The 18,336-nt window shown below is 29.2% G+C and overlaps 2 protein-coding genes across 5 annotated transcripts in view; one reads left to right on the forward strand and one right to left on the reverse strand.

The window, feature by feature from the left end:
- The first annotated feature begins 2,063 nt into the window (after window positions 1-2,063).
- Window positions 2,064-10,543, forward strand: LOC106785024. Its single transcript, XM_014745120.1, has 8 exons — window positions 2,064-2,070; window positions 2,347-2,705; window positions 2,787-4,306; window positions 4,460-4,740; window positions 4,885-6,338; window positions 6,425-6,544; window positions 6,607-8,580; window positions 8,654-10,543. The coding sequence occupies exons 1-8, from the start codon at window positions 2,064-2,066 to the stop codon at window positions 10,541-10,543; spliced, it is 7,605 nt and encodes a 2,534-aa protein (XP_014600606.1).
- Window positions 10,544-11,125: 582 nt separating this feature from the next.
- The window catches only part of LOC106785034 (fasciclin-3), a 249,380-nt gene continuing 242,169 nt past the window's right edge, over window positions 11,126-18,336 (reverse strand). The window contains exons 10-13 of one of the 4 annotated variants that reach the window (XM_014745154.1): window positions 14,641-14,671; window positions 14,184-14,270; window positions 13,208-13,382; window positions 11,126-12,170 (exon numbers count right to left, since the gene is read on the reverse strand). In XM_014745154.1, coding sequence (XP_014600640.1) covers window positions 11,952-12,170; window positions 13,208-13,382; window positions 14,184-14,270; window positions 14,641-14,671 — 512 coding nt within the window. In that variant the 3' untranslated portion in view covers window positions 11,126-11,951. The remainder of the gene's footprint in view (window positions 12,171-13,207; window positions 13,383-14,183; window positions 14,271-14,640; window positions 14,672-18,336) is intronic. The other 3 variants (XM_014745152.1, XM_014745156.1, XM_014745155.1) reach the window with 3 other exon arrangements.

Below are 18,336 nucleotides of genomic sequence, written 5' to 3' on the forward strand. Positions count from 1 at the left end.
ATATTCGATAAAGGTAATAAATATATATAATAATTTATGTATATATGTACGTAGGTTTATTATCTATATTTATTTACTGCCTTTACCATTTTTTTTTATTCCATATTTCAATGTTTATCAAATTTTTTGCATTTTTTACGTTTAATTTTTATTTTTCATAGATTTCATTTTATATTGTGATTTTTTTTGTTTTTATAGAATTCTATTGATTATGCGTGTTGGATGAGGTTTCTACATGTCTACGATTCTGTTCGATCTTCTTTTTATCTTCTAAAGTTAATGCTAATCCTAAAACACAAAATAATATAATATTATCATTTTAATTAAATGGAGTTGTTTTACATATTTATTCATCTCTGATATATAAACATACCAATTGTCTGTATTTTTACTGAAAATAGTTTGGAAAGAAAAAGGAATATATGAAAATAATTTCGATTGATTAAAATAATTAAAATAAAGTTTTTTATTTGGAACATTATCGACGAGAGTTAAGGTTAAATAAAATTGCATAAGGGAGGTCTAGGTCATGTCAAAGAGATAAGAAATCTCGGTACAAAAGTGAAGTTTAATTGGCAATGAAAAGAAAATAAATTCAAATAAAATTTTGAATTTCTACGATAGCGTTTGAACAGATTCATTTATTTCTATTTATTTCGAGGAAATATATCAGAAACAAAAATACCTATGTATTATATTTTACTTTTAAGACAGATTTCACTGTCGAATGAACAAATACTTTCGCATTCGCTAACATCCGATTCAGATTTAGATTCAGATTCAATTTTTTTCTCTACTTTTTTGCACCAAAATTTGTCTTTTTTTATAGTCTTATTTCGTTGAACTTTATTCTTCTCATCGTCCTTTTCTCCATTTTCAGTAATTTCCTCGGCAATTGCATCTTCTTTCTCTAGATCAGCTGTTGCTGCATTTTCATCATTTTCTATTTCAAGATTCACCATGTTCTCTTTTTTCGAAATTTTCTTCTTTCGTTTTACCTTCTTTTTTTCGAAATCCTTTTTCGCAATTCTCTTTTCTGCAATAAGTACTATTTAAAAGCGAGTTTAATGATAATGTAAACATAAATTAATCTTAGAACGTCAACAAAAAATAGTTAATAATAATTTATAATTAATGAGTAAACGTACAGTAATATATATAAAGAAATTAATGATCGATGTCAATCAGTAATTAATTAACCTTTGCTTTTGATAGTTTTTAACATTTAAGCCTTATCATCATGATGTACCAATAGGTGATATTAATGGATTGATAAGTAATGGTAAGATTCAATTTCTTTTCATTAACTTATCATGACATTGATGTTCATTTATATAGAAATAATTATTATGAATCTTACTTTCTTGACGCATCACAGTTTCTTTCAGAGCAATTACGTTTTCGATAAAGCAATTAATGTGTCGATGATCTACCAATTTATATCTAACTTCTAATGAGGGTTGAATTCTTTTTAATAACAAATCGATAGAAGAAACGAGCTTTGGTTTGAAAATCACTCCTTTAGTTTTCTTTTCTTTCTTACATTTATGGTAACGAATTTTGGTAATAGTTTTGGGCACAGTTTTCTTTTCTTCCTCGATACAATCTGTTATTTCTTGTTTACGCTTTTTTATTTCCTGCTTTTTCGGATCATTTAAAAGTTCTTGCTCTTTTTTCCATCGTTTATATCTTTCACAATTCTTCATGCTTATCATGATTCTTTTGGATTTGTTAATTAATTTATTCGTTTTGTTATAAGACATTCGAATTAGTTAGAGTATATTAAATTAAATATACTAATTCAATATATTACCTTCGTAATTATTGTTTGCTGTATTTTAATAAATTTTTATCTAATCTTGCCATGATTTTGAATCGATTAATTAATGTTTTATTATTAAATGTTAGCATTTTTGGATAATTAAAATATTACATTACTTTAGAATTTTGTAAAATTGCATGTTAGAATTTTGATTTGTCAAGTTTCAATGAAAACATGTTTAGTTTTGAAACATGATGAACGACATTTCGAAATAAACAAAACGATCAATCTATCAAAAAATATGTTGAGTATGTTGAATATGTCAAGATTCATTTCGATATTATAATATTCTTTGTAATGTCAAATGTTAAAATTTCAAGTATATATATATAAGAATATAAATATGTTATATAAAATCAATCGAAAAATGTGTATATAATTTCGAAGAAAATGTAAATTATTAAAAAAATCAAGCAACGAGTTTACTATAAATTAATGAATTCGATCTAATAGCACAACCTATAACAAAGGTTATGTAAGTAAATCTAATAAATTTTTATAAGAATAAAAGAAAATGGATCAAGCTTTAAAGAAGGAAAAATCAGTAACCGAAATAGAAAGAGAAAAAAGACAAGAATTACGAAAGAAACTTAAAAAACTTGGCGAATGCGACGAGATAGTGTCAGTTGAAACAATAAATGCAATTGGTCGAGTAACAGAGGATGTTGTTGCTGCTGATGGCAATGCATCGAGTAGCGATGAATTAGATGAGGATCTCGAAGAGGAATACCAAAATCTAAACGATATTCTCGACTTACCTGACGACACTTATTCGCTTACTACAATAAAACCGGAATTACCAGCTTGCGTAAAGTATGGGATACGTTCTGGCCTTACTCATTTGAACATGCTCAAATTTTCACCACTTTCTCGAGGTCATCAGGTATTGGCTTTAAAATGCATCGTGAATTATTTGATAGCTCATTTGCATTGAAATTACAAAAATTGACGATTTTAAAATTAGGGTGGAGCTATAGCAGTCACTGCGTTTGCAACAACAGCAGTATACAAATCAAGATGTTGGAACGAATCTGTAATAGATCAAATTATCGAAGATGGTGATACGTTTTATTGTGAATCTTATGCAGATATAAAAACTGATGATCGTCGACGTTTATCGATTTTGGATTTAAAAAGAGACGTATTTGTTCAAAATAAATTAAACGTTAACGTAACGATCAAGGATCCATCTTACGCAGGCAAGTTTCGTTCGCAAGATCCAACCGAATTGCATTTAGTCAAAGCTTTGGAACTGTTTTTTAAAAGACACAATTCTGGAATTTTGACCTCGTCAGTACTGAACTTGGCTATTTGGAAAGAACCAAGATATTTTAATATATTTGATGGTCAAGCTAGGAAAGAGACTTGCGAGCCAGTTAAAGATGGGGAAGATGGTTCGGCTAAATTATTTTTAGTCAAAGATTTGATAGGTGTTTATTTTATAATTCTTGAAAAGAGTAACGTTAAAAACGAACCATTTGTACTTTATCCAATATTGATCAGCGGCGTTGAAGCATTTTCTTTAGCCGATGATCCAGACGAACCTGAAAAATCATTAGGCAAACCGCAAAGACGACCAAGTGGATATAAAATTCAAGAAAAATTTCGAGCTGTCGTACAAGGATCTTATCATTTGATGCATCCTGCCATACCTGAATTACTTCGTGGCCGTGGCCATCTTATAATAGCACTTGCCGCTATAGTTTATTCTTGTTTGGTCAGTGGCAACAAGTGGACTACCGCTTTGATCGATTTGATCTTTAATCAATCTAATATATATCTAATCGATCTCGTTAGAGTATTAGAAAAAAATCTAGAAGACGAAGAATTCGAATTACGTTTGGACGATGTCATGGGTGATCTAATTTTAGGTGTTTACTCGGCGAAAATAAAATTACGTCCAAATGTAATTCCTGGTTCTGGTAAAAAAAAAGGTAAACTTGCAATAGATAGTGGAATACGTGAATTCTTCGAAACTCAAACTGCAGGTATATTAGATATTAAAAAATTCTTTTATGCCATCTGGAAGGAAAATGACACATATTATTTCATGGATCCATTTGCTTGCGACGAGGAAGGATTTCGAATAAATTATAACGAAGAACGACAGAAGGTTTATGGTGCTAGAGATGCCGCATGCGTTACTATGAACAGTTCTATTAATCAATTGGTCGAAACTATTTTAGAAAATACTCTTAGCAAAGACAGAGATCCATTTTTGATTCATGGTATAAAAGTACTTTACGTGAAAACTGGAATGGTGCGCGATGGTCCATTTGAAAAAGTGATATATCGTGAAAAAGGTACTAATCGTAGACCTTCTGCGTCATTGATTCAACATTCTAAAGAAATTGAAGAAAAGAAGTTAGACATGACACCTAAAATACGATTAGAATTAGACGAATGTCAAGATGCCGAAACACAGTTTCCAGATTTAATGAGTAATATAAATGAGTATATGTTTACGGATGACGAGCCAAGAACTTTTGTAATAGCTACGATTCCTGAATCAAAAGAAACTAAGACAACTATCGAAGAGGAAGAAGTAGAAAAAGAAGAAAAAGAAGAAAATGAAGATGAGGAAAGACGAATTGATGTTCCAAAAAATGAAGAAGAAGAAAAACGAATGGGTATTCAAAAAGATGATGAAGATGAATCGATCTTAGATTCTAAAATAAAACAAATCACTGGTTACAACGTGATCAATCCTCATCGGTTGATAGTACAGGGTACAAAAAATTGCTTGCATCCTGATTATAAAGCTCGTTATAGAGGTAGACAAGGTTTGATCATTGCATTGGTGGCTTTGGCATACAGAAAATTAAAGAATCCATCATCATGGAGAAACATTGATCTTGATCAGATAATAGATATAGGTAACAAAACTTACGAGGATGTTATTGATTGGATAAAGGAAGGTAAGCCTAGATTAAAAGGGGAGAAAGAAGAGATAAAAGGAGAAGAATTAGAAGATGAAGAAGAGAAAGATACGGATACCGAGATTGTTGAAGAGGAGGAAGAAGAAGAAGACGAAGCTGAAAGAATTTTAAAAATGTTACCAGCGCCAAGTCATCTAGATTTATCAATGCTACCGGTTAAATTAAAATTCGCCGAAAACGACGTGATTTTTAAATCAAGAATGAATTTGTTAATCGGCGAAGCTCATCCTTTGGCGAATTTAGCCGAAGCATTAGAATGTTATTTCACTGATTACACGGAATTGGTTTTAGAAAATAATAAATTAATGTACGGCATATGGAAAGATAATGATAAATACTTTTTATTTAATCCTTATGGAAGTGATGAAGAAGGCTGGAGACTTTTAAATTATCCTGTATCATTCGTAGTTGTTGACACACTTAACGAACTTACCGATGTTCTTTATGGTGTATTAGAATATAACGACAATGATTTTATTATTCATTTTGTCGTATTGGATTCGATCCAACCTGGTAAATATGCGGTCTCCGAATCAATTGAAATTCCAGGTGATACTATGGTCAAAAAGTTCCAAACCAAATTTTTACCGATTACCGATGAAGATCTATTACAATTAGAGAAAGATGATAAACCAGCATTAACCGAAATTCCATTTGAGAGAGATATTATGTCACCGGATGATGAGGAAAGAGGAGAGGAAGAAGGTGAGGAAGAAGAAGAAGAAGAAGAAGAAGAGGAAGAATATGAAGATGAAGAGGAAGGCAAAGTCGAAGCTCATTTAAGGGCTCTGGAAAAAGCTGAAAAGAAACCTATCATTTGTCCATTATTGATAATTGAAGAAAAGGATCAACCTGATGCTCCTTATCGTTTGAATTTAACTTTGTTAACTGGCAGTGTTAAAGTACAAACTGACGTTGAACTTATTCAAAAGATCGTACATCCAGAAAGAATTTTAGAAAAATTAAAATACACTCATCCACCTCCTTACGTGATGCCATCAAAAGCAACACTTGGTATCCTTCTCGAAGCAAAACGTGCTAAAAGATCCGTTCACTCTTTGGTATCTAGGTTTTCAATCGATTCTAGATTAGAAGTTAAGAAGAAAATAGGTATTTCTGGGATATATGTACAAAATAAATCTCTTATTTTATCTGTTTCGGAAAAAGAAGTTAAGCCAGCTAAAATGATCAAACTTAACGACAGCAGTTATCTTTATTCGCGTGTTTTACCAATTTATTTGATGCCACTTAGAGCTATCAATGACAGATATATTCAAAATGTCGATTTAGAAAAAGATGATTCTTTAATATACAAAGATCAAGGTGATGGTTTCGATTTAGAACAAATTCCTGAAATACCAATAGGAATTCGTATAATGCCTGAATTATTACCACTTGGTCCTACTATTAAAACACCGACTTATGTTAAAAAATCCATTTTTTGTATCGAAAAGAAAAAACGTAAGTGTTTATTGTCGAAAATGGAAAAAGAAGAACCTATCATGAAGAAAATAATTTGTGATACTGAAAATGTACTCCTTGAAATGATGTTTCCGAATTTTAAAGCGTTTGATCAAGTTAGTTATTTTTTATGGGTTAATAATTAATCATTTTCTATATAGAAAGATTTGAATATATTTCAAAATAATGTTTTTATATGTAGGAAGATGAAATACAAAAACCACAAATAGATATTGAAGACAAAATAGAAATCAAAGCTGTTAAAAAAACGAAAGATCAAAAAGAAAAAGTACTTTTTGAAAAGGAAGATGAAGGATTTAAGGTGATAACTAATTTTTACCGTTCTTTTTGTTTTTTTTTATACTAAAAATTTTATTTCTATATTATTTAAAGGTGGTCAACGATAATGTTGCTATACTTCGGTCGAACATGCGTCTTGAAAATCGTGCCGAGATCGAATCTTGTCACTTCAAGGCTTGTTATTTTGCTGCTATATTGTGTTTATTAGGAAAAATTCGATTGAACATTGATCAGTTTCGTGGAATAAATTTAGATGAATTTATTTACATGGCTAACAAAATTTATCAACGCGTAGGTAAACTTCGATATAAACCTCTCAGATGGTTCCATAATTTTGAAATCCTCGACACAAAGTATACTGTAATTATGAAACAAGCTGTATATGCCGATCCTGAAAACTGTGAAGCTGATAAATTTCAAAATGCTATGGAAAGTTTTATGGAAAATAATGAATCTGGTATATTAGTTACATCAAATATTTCTTACGGTTTTTGGAAAGATAATGATCGATATTATCTTTTCGATCCTTATGCTTGTGACGAGAATGGTAAATCCAATGAAGAAGGATATGCTTGTTTGATGGAATTTTGTGATTTATCGTCGATGTTAGATAGGATCGAAGAAAATGTAGGAGGATCTATAGATCAACCTTATCGATTATATACCATGTTTATCTCACATATGGAAACGAAACGTCGAAAAAGGAGGAAGAAAAAGAAAACTCAATATTGTATCGAAAAAGTTAAAGAAGAAGTACCTCAAGAGGAGTCAACTGATTTAGAAGAAATAAGAAAAAGTGATTCAGAAACGTCATTAATCGAATCGACAGAATGGATCACAGCAGAACGTAAATTGGATGTTGTACATGACATGACTATACCAGGATTCTCCCCTATTCGATACTACGATGCTTCGATGTTAGACGTAATCGTATTAGAAGATGAAATAACCAGGCCATTATTAGCACCGTTTAAAACAAATATTGAAAGATATGTAAATGAGAATATTGATTCATACGAATTGGTTAAATTAATGATAAGAAAAAAACCATACGATAGAAAATTTAAAGAACACGTTTCAGTTATTACACCTATAGATCTTTGCATAATGGCTTGGTCATTGATCCATGATCCTGTACTATGGTCTGTACGAATTATCAGAGGCTTGTTCGAAGCTAGTTGCGACTATACGTTTGATAGTATATTGGCAACAGAAGATTCGACTGTTAGTAACATGTCTGATGGTCTTTTACCTGAATTTGAGATTGCTAATTATGTATTTCATCCTGTATTTGTACCATTGCATTATGGAACTCTTTATGCCATCGAGGGATGGAATTTAGCAATGTCTTTAAAATACGTCTTTGATAGTCCTGCTTATACCGGTGCAATTATTGTTTGTGAAGATAGTCACATAGGTGTTACCAAGACTAATGATAATTATTTTGCTTGGTGGGTAATCAAAAAAACTAAAATATTACGAATAATCACTTCAACGAATATAAAGGAATTTTTGAGGATTATCGTAAAGGAGATCAATCAAGCTAAAGAGATCCAATTTGTTATGAGAGTCGTAACAATTTCCTATGCAAAAAAGCTAGATCCTGATTGCAGCGATGTTAAAGGATTACACGAATTTATTATACCTACGACATCTTTAGCTGAAATACATAAAATGGAAGCAGAGCCATATGACTTAGAAGCAATATTCAAACCTACTGTTCCAGAAACCAAACCAATTTTCATAATAGGAACCGTTGCTCTAAGTGATCGAGAAACTATTAAAGAGCCTAGAGTAAAACGTTGCTATTTCGTAGCAATTTTAGCTGTTATGTTTAAAAGGGATATCATTCAGAGTCCTCTTCCAGGAATGATAGATAAAATAATTGAAGTTGCTGAAAATCTTTACAGGGAATATCACGAACCAAAATTTCATACCGAACACATTTTGAGGAACATTACATTGATGAATAGAATTTTTGATCTTCGAGATTGTGCATCTTGTTTGGTACCATTTACTATTGATCCTCGTACCGATCGAAATGATTTTTATGTTCAAGTAAGCTAATACGATTAAGTTTTAATAAGATACTTAGATTATTTTTAATTATACAGTATATATTATTTTCTAGGTAAGGAAATATTTAAAGAAACACTTTGTGAAATATAGTAGTGGTATCATACAATTTACTAATTGTTGCTATGGATTTTGGTATTCAAGATCAACAAATTCCTATTATTACTTAGATCCTTATCAATGCAACGATAAAGGAAGAAAAGAATCGACCAATGGCGTGGCTTGTTTGTGTATCTTTTCAAGTATTTGTCAAATGGTCAAAAACATGTGTTTCAATCAAATAGAAGAGTCAACAGGATTTTTTATTCATCGACTTCACGTTGATTCAGTTAACGTGTCCCCATCAATCGAATTTCAAGAAGATCCAATGTGGATTTATTTAGATTATCATTGGACTTTTGATCATGCACCAGAAATAATTAAAATTGATAAGAAATCTTTGAAAAAGAGACAAAAGAAGAAACGTAACAATAACGAGGAAGAAAAAGAGAAACAAATGAAATTATATTGGAACAATTATGCTATAGAAGTAACAGATTTAATATATTCGATTTGGGGTACGATCGGTTGCTATGATTCTAGGTTTGGTAATCGTGCTGGTAAAAATCAAGCAGCTATTTGCGTAGCTGTATTAGCTATGCAATATTTAAGTCATCCATCGAGATGGAATCCTGCTGTATTAGATTCAGCAGTTATATGCGGGGACTCTTATTATACCGAAAGTTTAAAGAGTTCAATAAAAAAATGTTCGAAACATTTAAATAGATTCAATTTACAGCATTGTTTCAAAATATTTCCCCACGTATGGAAGATCAATTTTTCAAAACCTATTTGCGGTATTCTTTATGGTGGTCGTAACAGATTAACTCTAGCCAATGCTTTGAAAAGTGCATTCGACGATGCACCAAATATTTTAATCGAGTGTAACAAAATCACATTAAGTGCTTTGCTCTCTAAAGATGGATATTACGTAGGTGATCCTTGTTGGATTGGTCCACCATTATTTAATAAAGATCGTGGTGCTATTTATGTTTTACGTTGTAAAAATTTAAACTCTTTTGTCTATGCCGTTACGAAAATTTTGAACTCTAATCAAAGATTAGAATTTTTTATAACACCTATGATATTTACTTTCGAACAAGAGAACTTTAAGTTGAACGGTAGCAAAGGACATGCCGCAAGAAGGAAAATACTTTTCGAATCTGTACAAACTACTCCAGGAAAAGTAGAAGGATGTGATGTATCAATTCCAGGAGGTCAAACTGTAACTGATGTTGATTCTTATTTATGGTATCGTAAGAATTTAGGTCTTGCCATGGAAAAAGCTCATGAATTGGAAAATCCTCAATTACCCTCTCTAGCTCCTCAATTAAAAAAGGAGAATTTGAATAGTATGCTTGTTAGTACTACGTGGCATCTTAATTTAGGCCAATCCAAACGTATAAAGAAATCATATCCACTATTCGATCCTAAATCTTTAGAACACGTTTCTGATGAATGCGAAAATAAGTTGGTTGCTACTTTCAAAGCACGTTATCCTCCGAAAATGTCGATCTCTGATAGACTTAAAGTTTGCGATGATTATCCTAATGAAATTGATTTTATGAGTCATTTGAGCAGATCTACGATCATACGAAAATTCGATCCGAATTCTAGTGCTGGCACTTCGATGATTAGTAGACCATTGGATTGTTCCAAGCCACGTAGTTTTATTTTGGATGATAGTCGTATTGAATTTAATAGATTGACAACCGATATGACCGATGAAATTTATAAAACTTATCAACATCGTGTACCTCGTGATGAAAAGGAAGATATCGTTGAGGACGATTTTTTGAAAGAGAATGATTTCGAAGATGCAATGGATGAAGGGACGATTTATTATGAAGGTGAAGAAGAAACTGATGCTACTATAATGGACGAAACTATGACAGATGATGAATAATATATGAAAAACAATTAAAACAAATTTCACTTTTAAATCTCCTTTAAAATTATTGGTATTTATATATGGGGAATTAGAAAACTTATATTATATAGATTAAATTTTCTTATTTTTTTCACACACACAGATTTAAAAAATAATAATATGTTTCTTTAATAATTTCATATTTATTTATTAAAGGCAGGTATACAAAACGAACTAATTTTATTCAATGTTGTACGTTAATTGGAATTCATTAGACAAACTTATAAAACTTAATTATTATGAATGTTTTAATTTATACACATACGTTTCGTTTAAATTAATAAAACTAATAATTCGAGTGTGGATCATTAGACTAATTACTGTTTCATTGAAATTGGAAATTAATATATATAATATATAAGAGATTACTAATCAATTATTATGATTTCACAATAAATAGATAAAATTTATTGATTATTTTCTTAACGTGTGTACAAATTATTACTTTCACATATGGACGTTTTCGATACATTTGTACAAATAATTATTAAAAAATGATTACGTATATAACTAATGGAATTATTATTAAAGTTTAAAAAATAAAATCATTGACATATACAAAAAGAGTAGCATGATACTTTTTTGTTAAGAATATATGAACGATTAGTCGAAATGTTTTTCCTTTTTTTTATCGAATAATAATGATAAGTTAAAAAAGTATGTTTAGAAAAATAAAAAGAAGAAGCATCTTGCACTCAGTTAAGTACATATGTACGTGCTTGAATACGATACATAGAGATTAATATTTAGATAGTATATATAGTAAAACCTCCTATAACGCGATTATATAATTCGTACCGCGTTATATGGATACCGCGATAAGAAAATAGCGCGTTATAGGAGGTTTTACTGTACATACTATTATGGTCTTAAAACAATTGTCTCATTTTTCAGCAGTTTTATCTTCATTTTTTTACTTCTTATTCGTGATATTTCACGAATGCATACTCGAAACATTATTAAGTATGACTAGAAATTAATTGAAAAGAAAAAAAAGAAGAGAAAACAAAAAAAAAGAGAAAAAAAAATTACCCTTATCGGACGTATGTCACCTTTCACATGAAAAACAATAAAAGTGACAAAGGAAATATGTATATGCATATAAACTGAAATTAGCTACAATCTAATGAGAATCCTATGAAAAAAAGCTAACAACCGATAGTGATTAATAAAGATAATAAAAAATGAGTAAAAACATTTTGTTGACCTCCGTATACTATCTTAATATAGAATAACATTAAACTACTACTCTCTTAAAGATAATTTGTCGATAAGTACACGAAATGCCGCATAATCATATTAAGCAACATTAATACGAAGAAATTGATTTTCCTTTTCATTTATAACAAGTTGAGATTTGAACGTTATTAATTTGTACGTGAAATTATTTATCTGGGGTTTCCTCGTCGGTTGTTTCTGGTTTTGTATACAAGATTTCTGCGTATTCAGTTTTATCTTCGTTCAAACGCCGTGGAGTTCCGCCTTGTTGCTGTTGAGTTAAATCCAATTCCGCGTAAACTATTCCACCTTCTACGCTTGATGGATTTATTCTACTATCTTGTGGCGATGATTGTTGTTGCTGTTGTTGTTCACATGGTTGAAGCTAAAATGTTTCACACAATTCAAAATAATTATCAATTATAGCAATTATTTATTATATACAGTGATGAGAAGCAAATCTGAACACACTTTGTACAATTTTTAATAATATTTACATTAATTAAGATACAAGACAACGCTGTACTACGACCAATGAGTTGATTTATAAAAGTCAATATTATATGTTATATTTTTCAAGACCTTACAATGTTTTTTTTTTATTTTTTATATCCTTTTTTCACATATCCTTTTTATATCCTCCAATTGATTGTATTCAGTTTTGCACCGCTTACGAGTATTGAAACTTTCACCGTTATAAAAATTATAACACATTAGTATAAATTTTTCTTAATATACAGATTTTTTTAATAGATAGATTTATTTCTTTAATATCTACGATTTATAAAATATAATATATATATATATATATGTTAACTGCATAGCAATATTAAACATTGATTTTATAAATATTAATTGCTAGGATCTGATTATGATAGTAAAATTCTGGAAAAATATTCCTTGTTATTAATGAGTCTCGAAAGTTTTAAGGCAGAAAAGTTGGAAAGCTTTGGAGACTTATTTACGTTTTCCCAGACAATTCGACGAAGGTGAGGAAATTTATGTAATAGCCTTCGCAATTGTGGTCCGTCAGAAATAATTTTCCAACTAAATCTCATGTCAGTAATAAGAGAGATAAAGAAGGGGGAATGAAAAAGAAATTGAAAGGCCATTTCACACCAGTAATATATAAATTTGAATCTATAAAAATAAAACTTTTTTATTTAAATTTAGTTTATCTCTTACTAATATTTTTCTTGTGTTTAATAACGATGACATATTAGATGTGTATTTTAGTTTATAAAAATAACGTACAATTGTATTTATTATAACATTTTTTTTTTTTTTTTTTTTAAATTTTCGATATAAAATTATTATACAATTTCATTTTTTTTTTTATATAAAGAAATTATAAGTATACGTAAATTATAAAATTTGTGTATTTCTTTTTTAAAAAATATCTTAATTCGATTAATTAATTACCTTTTCATCGTCAACTGTAACGACAGTTCTCATAGTATCGGTATCAGCACCAGATACTTTATCCTTGTTACGTCGGAATAGTTGAATAATACTAAGTTTTGGTTTACGTCCTCTTCCTGAAGAAGCAGTATCTACTTCTGTCCTTGAATATCTGCCTGCACTTTCCGTGTCGCTACTAAAGACAAAAAGTTTACTTACTATTGCTAACATATACATAGCTACTTTTACATTATTATATATGCAGATATCTCAAAAGATCATATCACAAAAGAACGCAGCATGTTTAATTCTTATTGGTCGAGGTACATGAGAATCTATTTACGATGTATATTTCAAAGATAGATAACAAATGTGAACGTTGTTATTGAAATTATTGAAAAGCAATAGCGATACACGTGATACTTCAATAATTTGACGTAAACACATATGCTTTATATTAAAAGATAAGAGATTAGTGATATTTTTCTCATGTGGCATATTTTCAGTGTTTTATATGATCTAAATTATATTTATTAAAAATATACGACTATACCTACCATCACCACTGTGTGTATGTTTAATAGAAAATATTACCAACACCGCCATAAGAGGAAAGTTTAGGTTAAAGTTTGTAAGAATAAAATGCTATTTTATATTTTAAACGATTAGTATACATATATACATAATAGAATACTTCAAAGTCCAATCTTAGAATTATTCCAACTTTGCTTAGATTAATTCTAATCAAATTATATTTATCAGTAAAAATAAATATATTATATAAAAATCTCGTCTGAGTAAATAAGTAAACTTTTATGTAACTGTATGAAAATTACATTTCCTTTATATCGAATATGGGTTAGAAATATGTCGAGTGATAGAATGAAGAGACAAAAATAACGATGAAGCTTCTCAAGGACAGATGTGAATGAATTAACGGAAAAAAAAATGAACAAATAAATAAAAATCTGTCAAAAATATAATTACTACTTCTTGCCTTTGCCTTTTATTGGCATTGTTTGTAGTTTCCGAATTTCCAATATGAAGAAGAGTAACAGCCGCTCCTGGATCTGCTAGTAAGTCTCTGAAAATATGTGCATCATGCTTGCAATCTAATGAACATTAAATATTTTGCGTTTGTTTTCTTTTTTCATCTATAAATATTTTCTTCTTCGAAAAGCTCATAGTAGTAGTAGTAGTAGAGGAACATTCTTCCATTTGAAGCATCCCTTTATATTTCCTTTATTTTTTTTTTTCTTTCAATAAAACAGGCAAATTTTAATGTAGCGAAAGATAGGCGCACGTGTGCATTAGTTACGACCCATAGCAGAAATAAACAAATTTATCCAAAAGGGGGAAGTATAAGGAGAATAGTGCACAAAATCTTTTTATAGTGCAAAAAGTGAATGCTACCCTTCAAAATTTGTTATGTATTAAAATAGCTAAATACTCACGATTCGCCAAGGTTCCTTGTCGTTGAACTACCTGTAAATAATCGAAAAATATTTCTATTTATTCTCAATATTTTTTTTTTGTAATACTAAAATAAATCTCAATCAATCAATCATTGGTAATTCATTAATTAATCATTTCTTTCTTTATACATAAACATGTCAACATGTTTATACATGGTAAAAATAAAAGCTATTATTAAAAATCGACGGAACTTCGAAATCAGGAAAGACCACGTGTTTCTTAACGTATATTATCATGGACATGTATTTAAAACAAATGTTTTATTTCAAAAATCATATAATCATATATATATATATATGTATATATATACATGTATACATATATATATATATATTTAAGTTATAATATAGCGATGAGAATGAACTTACGATTAAATTATACATACAGATCTCTATATATTAATATCATTTGAATTCTTAGTTAGATTTTTGTTTTACTCTTGCCTACTCTTGCATTGTATCTACAAGTACAGATACAAAATGTGTGTTCTTACAATCTAAATATTTCCGTCATTAGAGATGGTCTTTTTTTTAGTTCATGGGTATAGGTATTTATGTGTATGCATGTCTGTCTATGTGTGCTGTCCTCGTATCGTTTAATCGACCACGATATAACATTAAAACTTGTTTATTGTATTTATCCTTTTTTCCCCTTTTTGTAACTTTTTATAAATTCTTCTTTTATTTAATTTAATTTCGTTTCGTTTTGCAATTATTATTATTATTATTATTATTACTTTTAAAGAATTAAGTTAACGATCTCTGAAAGTCTTCTTCTTTTTTTTTTTTTTTTTAAATGCGTCTTCATTTAATTAAATGCCGTTTTAAATATTTTTTGGGCCCTCTTTTCACTCGGAGTGTGATCGAGCGTTTTGTATTTTTCTTTTTATCTTAAATTTGCATTAAAAGGAGAAGATAATAACAAAAAATAGCAAAATTAATGAAATATTTTCGATCTTTGCTCGATCCCTGACATTTCTTTTTTTAATGTACTCACATACTGGATTTATTCTCTTTGAATATTATATTTTATAAATTTAGAAATAAATATAAATGACACCATTTGACAAAACATTATTTCGTTTCCGGATCTTTTAAAAAATTTGTTGTAGAGAGAAGAAAACCAGTTTCAGGTATTGATCGTAATCATCGTCGATCGTCATCGTCATCGTCGTCAATCGTCTTCTTTATTTTCTTGTAATATTTTTTTTTTTTTATTTTTAATTTTTTTTTCCTTTTATATTAGCTAGAGTCTTATATATTAACATAAATATATATATAATATATCTATATATATTCCATTGTATGGCCAACGATCATGCTTCTTATAGTTATTATCATTATAGTAATAATCTGTTTAATATGATGTTTCACAAATTTTTTTTCATATTAATTCATGTTTAGAACTGCGAGCATCGAGTATATCTTAATTTTTTTTTTTTAATTTCTTTTTCTGCGATAGAAAACATAGATAGATAGATAGGTAGATTGAAAGAAAGAGAGAGAAAGAGAGAGAGAAAGAGAAAGAGTGAGAGAGAGAGAGAGAGAGAGAGAAGAAAAAAAGCGAAAGTGAGAGAGTAAGAGAGAGAGAGAAAAAGAGCGATATTAAAAATGAATTGACGCGAATTTGTTAATATCAAAAGTACAAAGTATACAAAAAGTATACAATCTATACAGTCCTTTTCCTCGTAGCATGATCATTGAGAGAATTTAAGTAATTAGCATTACGAATAATTAATAATTATAATAATAATATTAATAATAATAATAATATATATATAATAATACATAATCCATAGATAAAAATCAATTACGAGAATAAGTATTATAATAGTAAGTTGTCGCTAGAACTATGAATGAACCACAACGAATGTACACATTAAACGTATTCGTACGCAAATATTCCTTTTCTTTACGTTAATCCATAAGCGTAAATTCGTACTTAATGATTTCAGTTGCTACAACAACAAGCTGAGAACAATAGTTGTCGAACATTGTACGGTGAGAACAAATTTTTTTTTTCTTTTTTTTGTTTTAACAACCATGAACATTTCCACTGTCCCAGATTAATATTAACCACGTTAAGTGGCTTAAATCTTTTTCATTTTCTTTTGCAATATATCAATTGTGTTTGTTTTATCAATATCGTTCGATGTTTTAAATAGTTACAATTACATTTTTTTTCTTTTTATTAAACATTAATCCTAAAATTTATTTACTAATCGGATTAAAGTATAATTTCGGTGATCTAGCAAAAATCATCGTCGTAGGGATAGCAGAAGTCACAGTTTATTCTTTTTTTTTTTTTCTTTTTTCTTTTAAGATTTTAAATGGCATATGTGTGTATGTGGATGTTTAATCCGCTTGTGTATGTGTATGTGTACGTGTGTAGTTTATTTTATTTTTTTTTTTTTAATTTTTTTTATTCTGGTAAATTCTGTATATATGTATAATATCTATATATATTTTTGTCTGTTTGTTTTTCAATGTATATACTTTGGCAGTGATCCGTGAAAATCATTACTGCGTAGTTGGACCTGTTTGAACTGATTTTTCTTTTAGTCTTATAAATCTCGTCACGCATCTACTTCGCCGAGTAAATTAATAATCAAATTAAAAATCACAAATGAAATTTGTATTAAATTAATTGTCTTATTTCAGTGTCCACGCATTTTAAAAGAAGATTAGCGAGGAGAGAGAGAGAGAGACAAAGAGAGAGGGAAAGAAAGGAGAGGAGAAAAAGAGAAAACAAATCATCAAAAAACTTTTTCATTCATTCATTCATTTCGTTCATTTTGTCTAAGGACAGGGAAATTTTTTTTTTACCTTTATTTACATTCATTCTCTCTATCTTTCTCTCTCTCTCTCTTTCTCTTTCTCTTTCTCTTTCTTATTTTTATTCTTTTCCCTATTCTCTCATTTTTTCGCGCTCTTGTACTCGAATATTATTCTTTTGTAAATAAATCATTGTTGAGATGCATATCTATCGTCGAAAGTAGACGAGTGACCGGAGAGATGCATTTAATATTTATTTCCAAGAAATTCTATTACCTACAGATATTAAACTAATAAAATTGTGATATATCCAGAAGAAAGTGTGAGAGCTTCAGCCTCTGTAATGGCTCAAACAACGTTTTGACATCGCGAACACGATACAAAGTACCTATTGGCAACATACATCGACGTACTTATATATATGTATGTATAATAATCTTACTTTTTTTTTTCGTTTTCTTTCTAATCTCGATCCACATAGACAGGATGTATTATTTTCAAGTAGTTTTCCGATAGCCACGTGTCATCCAAAATTTTTCATTTACTTCTTCCTCCATCATCATTATCATCATTATTATTCATCAACACATCATCTTCTTCTACTTAATCTTTTTCTTATTTCATTTTTTTTTTTTTTTAAATTCTCTAATCTCGTCTTCTTTGAATATTTTTTTCTATTTTTTTTTTTTTTTTTTTTTTTACATTATTATATATAATTTTTAAGTAAATCTTATCATTATAATACTCTGGCCAATAATTTTTGTCTCAAATCGATGGTATAACGACGTGTGTCATCGGCAATTGGATTGCAAATAGATAAATAAGTATATCATCGATTTTATATTTTCGAGTTGCATGCCAACTGCTACGACGCAGAAATATATATATATATATATATAT

Source organism: Polistes canadensis, unplaced genomic scaffold (genome assembly GCF_001313835.1).
Source record: "Polistes canadensis isolate GaletaPanama2010 unplaced genomic scaffold, ASM131383v1 scaffold_44, whole genome shotgun sequence".
In the NCBI taxonomy this organism is placed as follows: domain Eukaryota; kingdom Metazoa; phylum Arthropoda; class Insecta; order Hymenoptera; family Vespidae; genus Polistes; species Polistes canadensis.

Coding starts and splice junctions, on each gene's coding strand:
- LOC106785024 (XM_014745120.1), top strand. Junction 4,307..4,459: donor ACGGATGACGAGCCAAGAAC/TTTTGTAATAGC, acceptor AATGGGTATTCA/AAAAGATGATGAAGATGAAT. Junction 8,581..8,653: donor GAAATGATTTTTATGTTCAA/GTAAGCTAATAC, acceptor ATTATTTTCTAG/GTAAGGAAATATTTAAAGAA.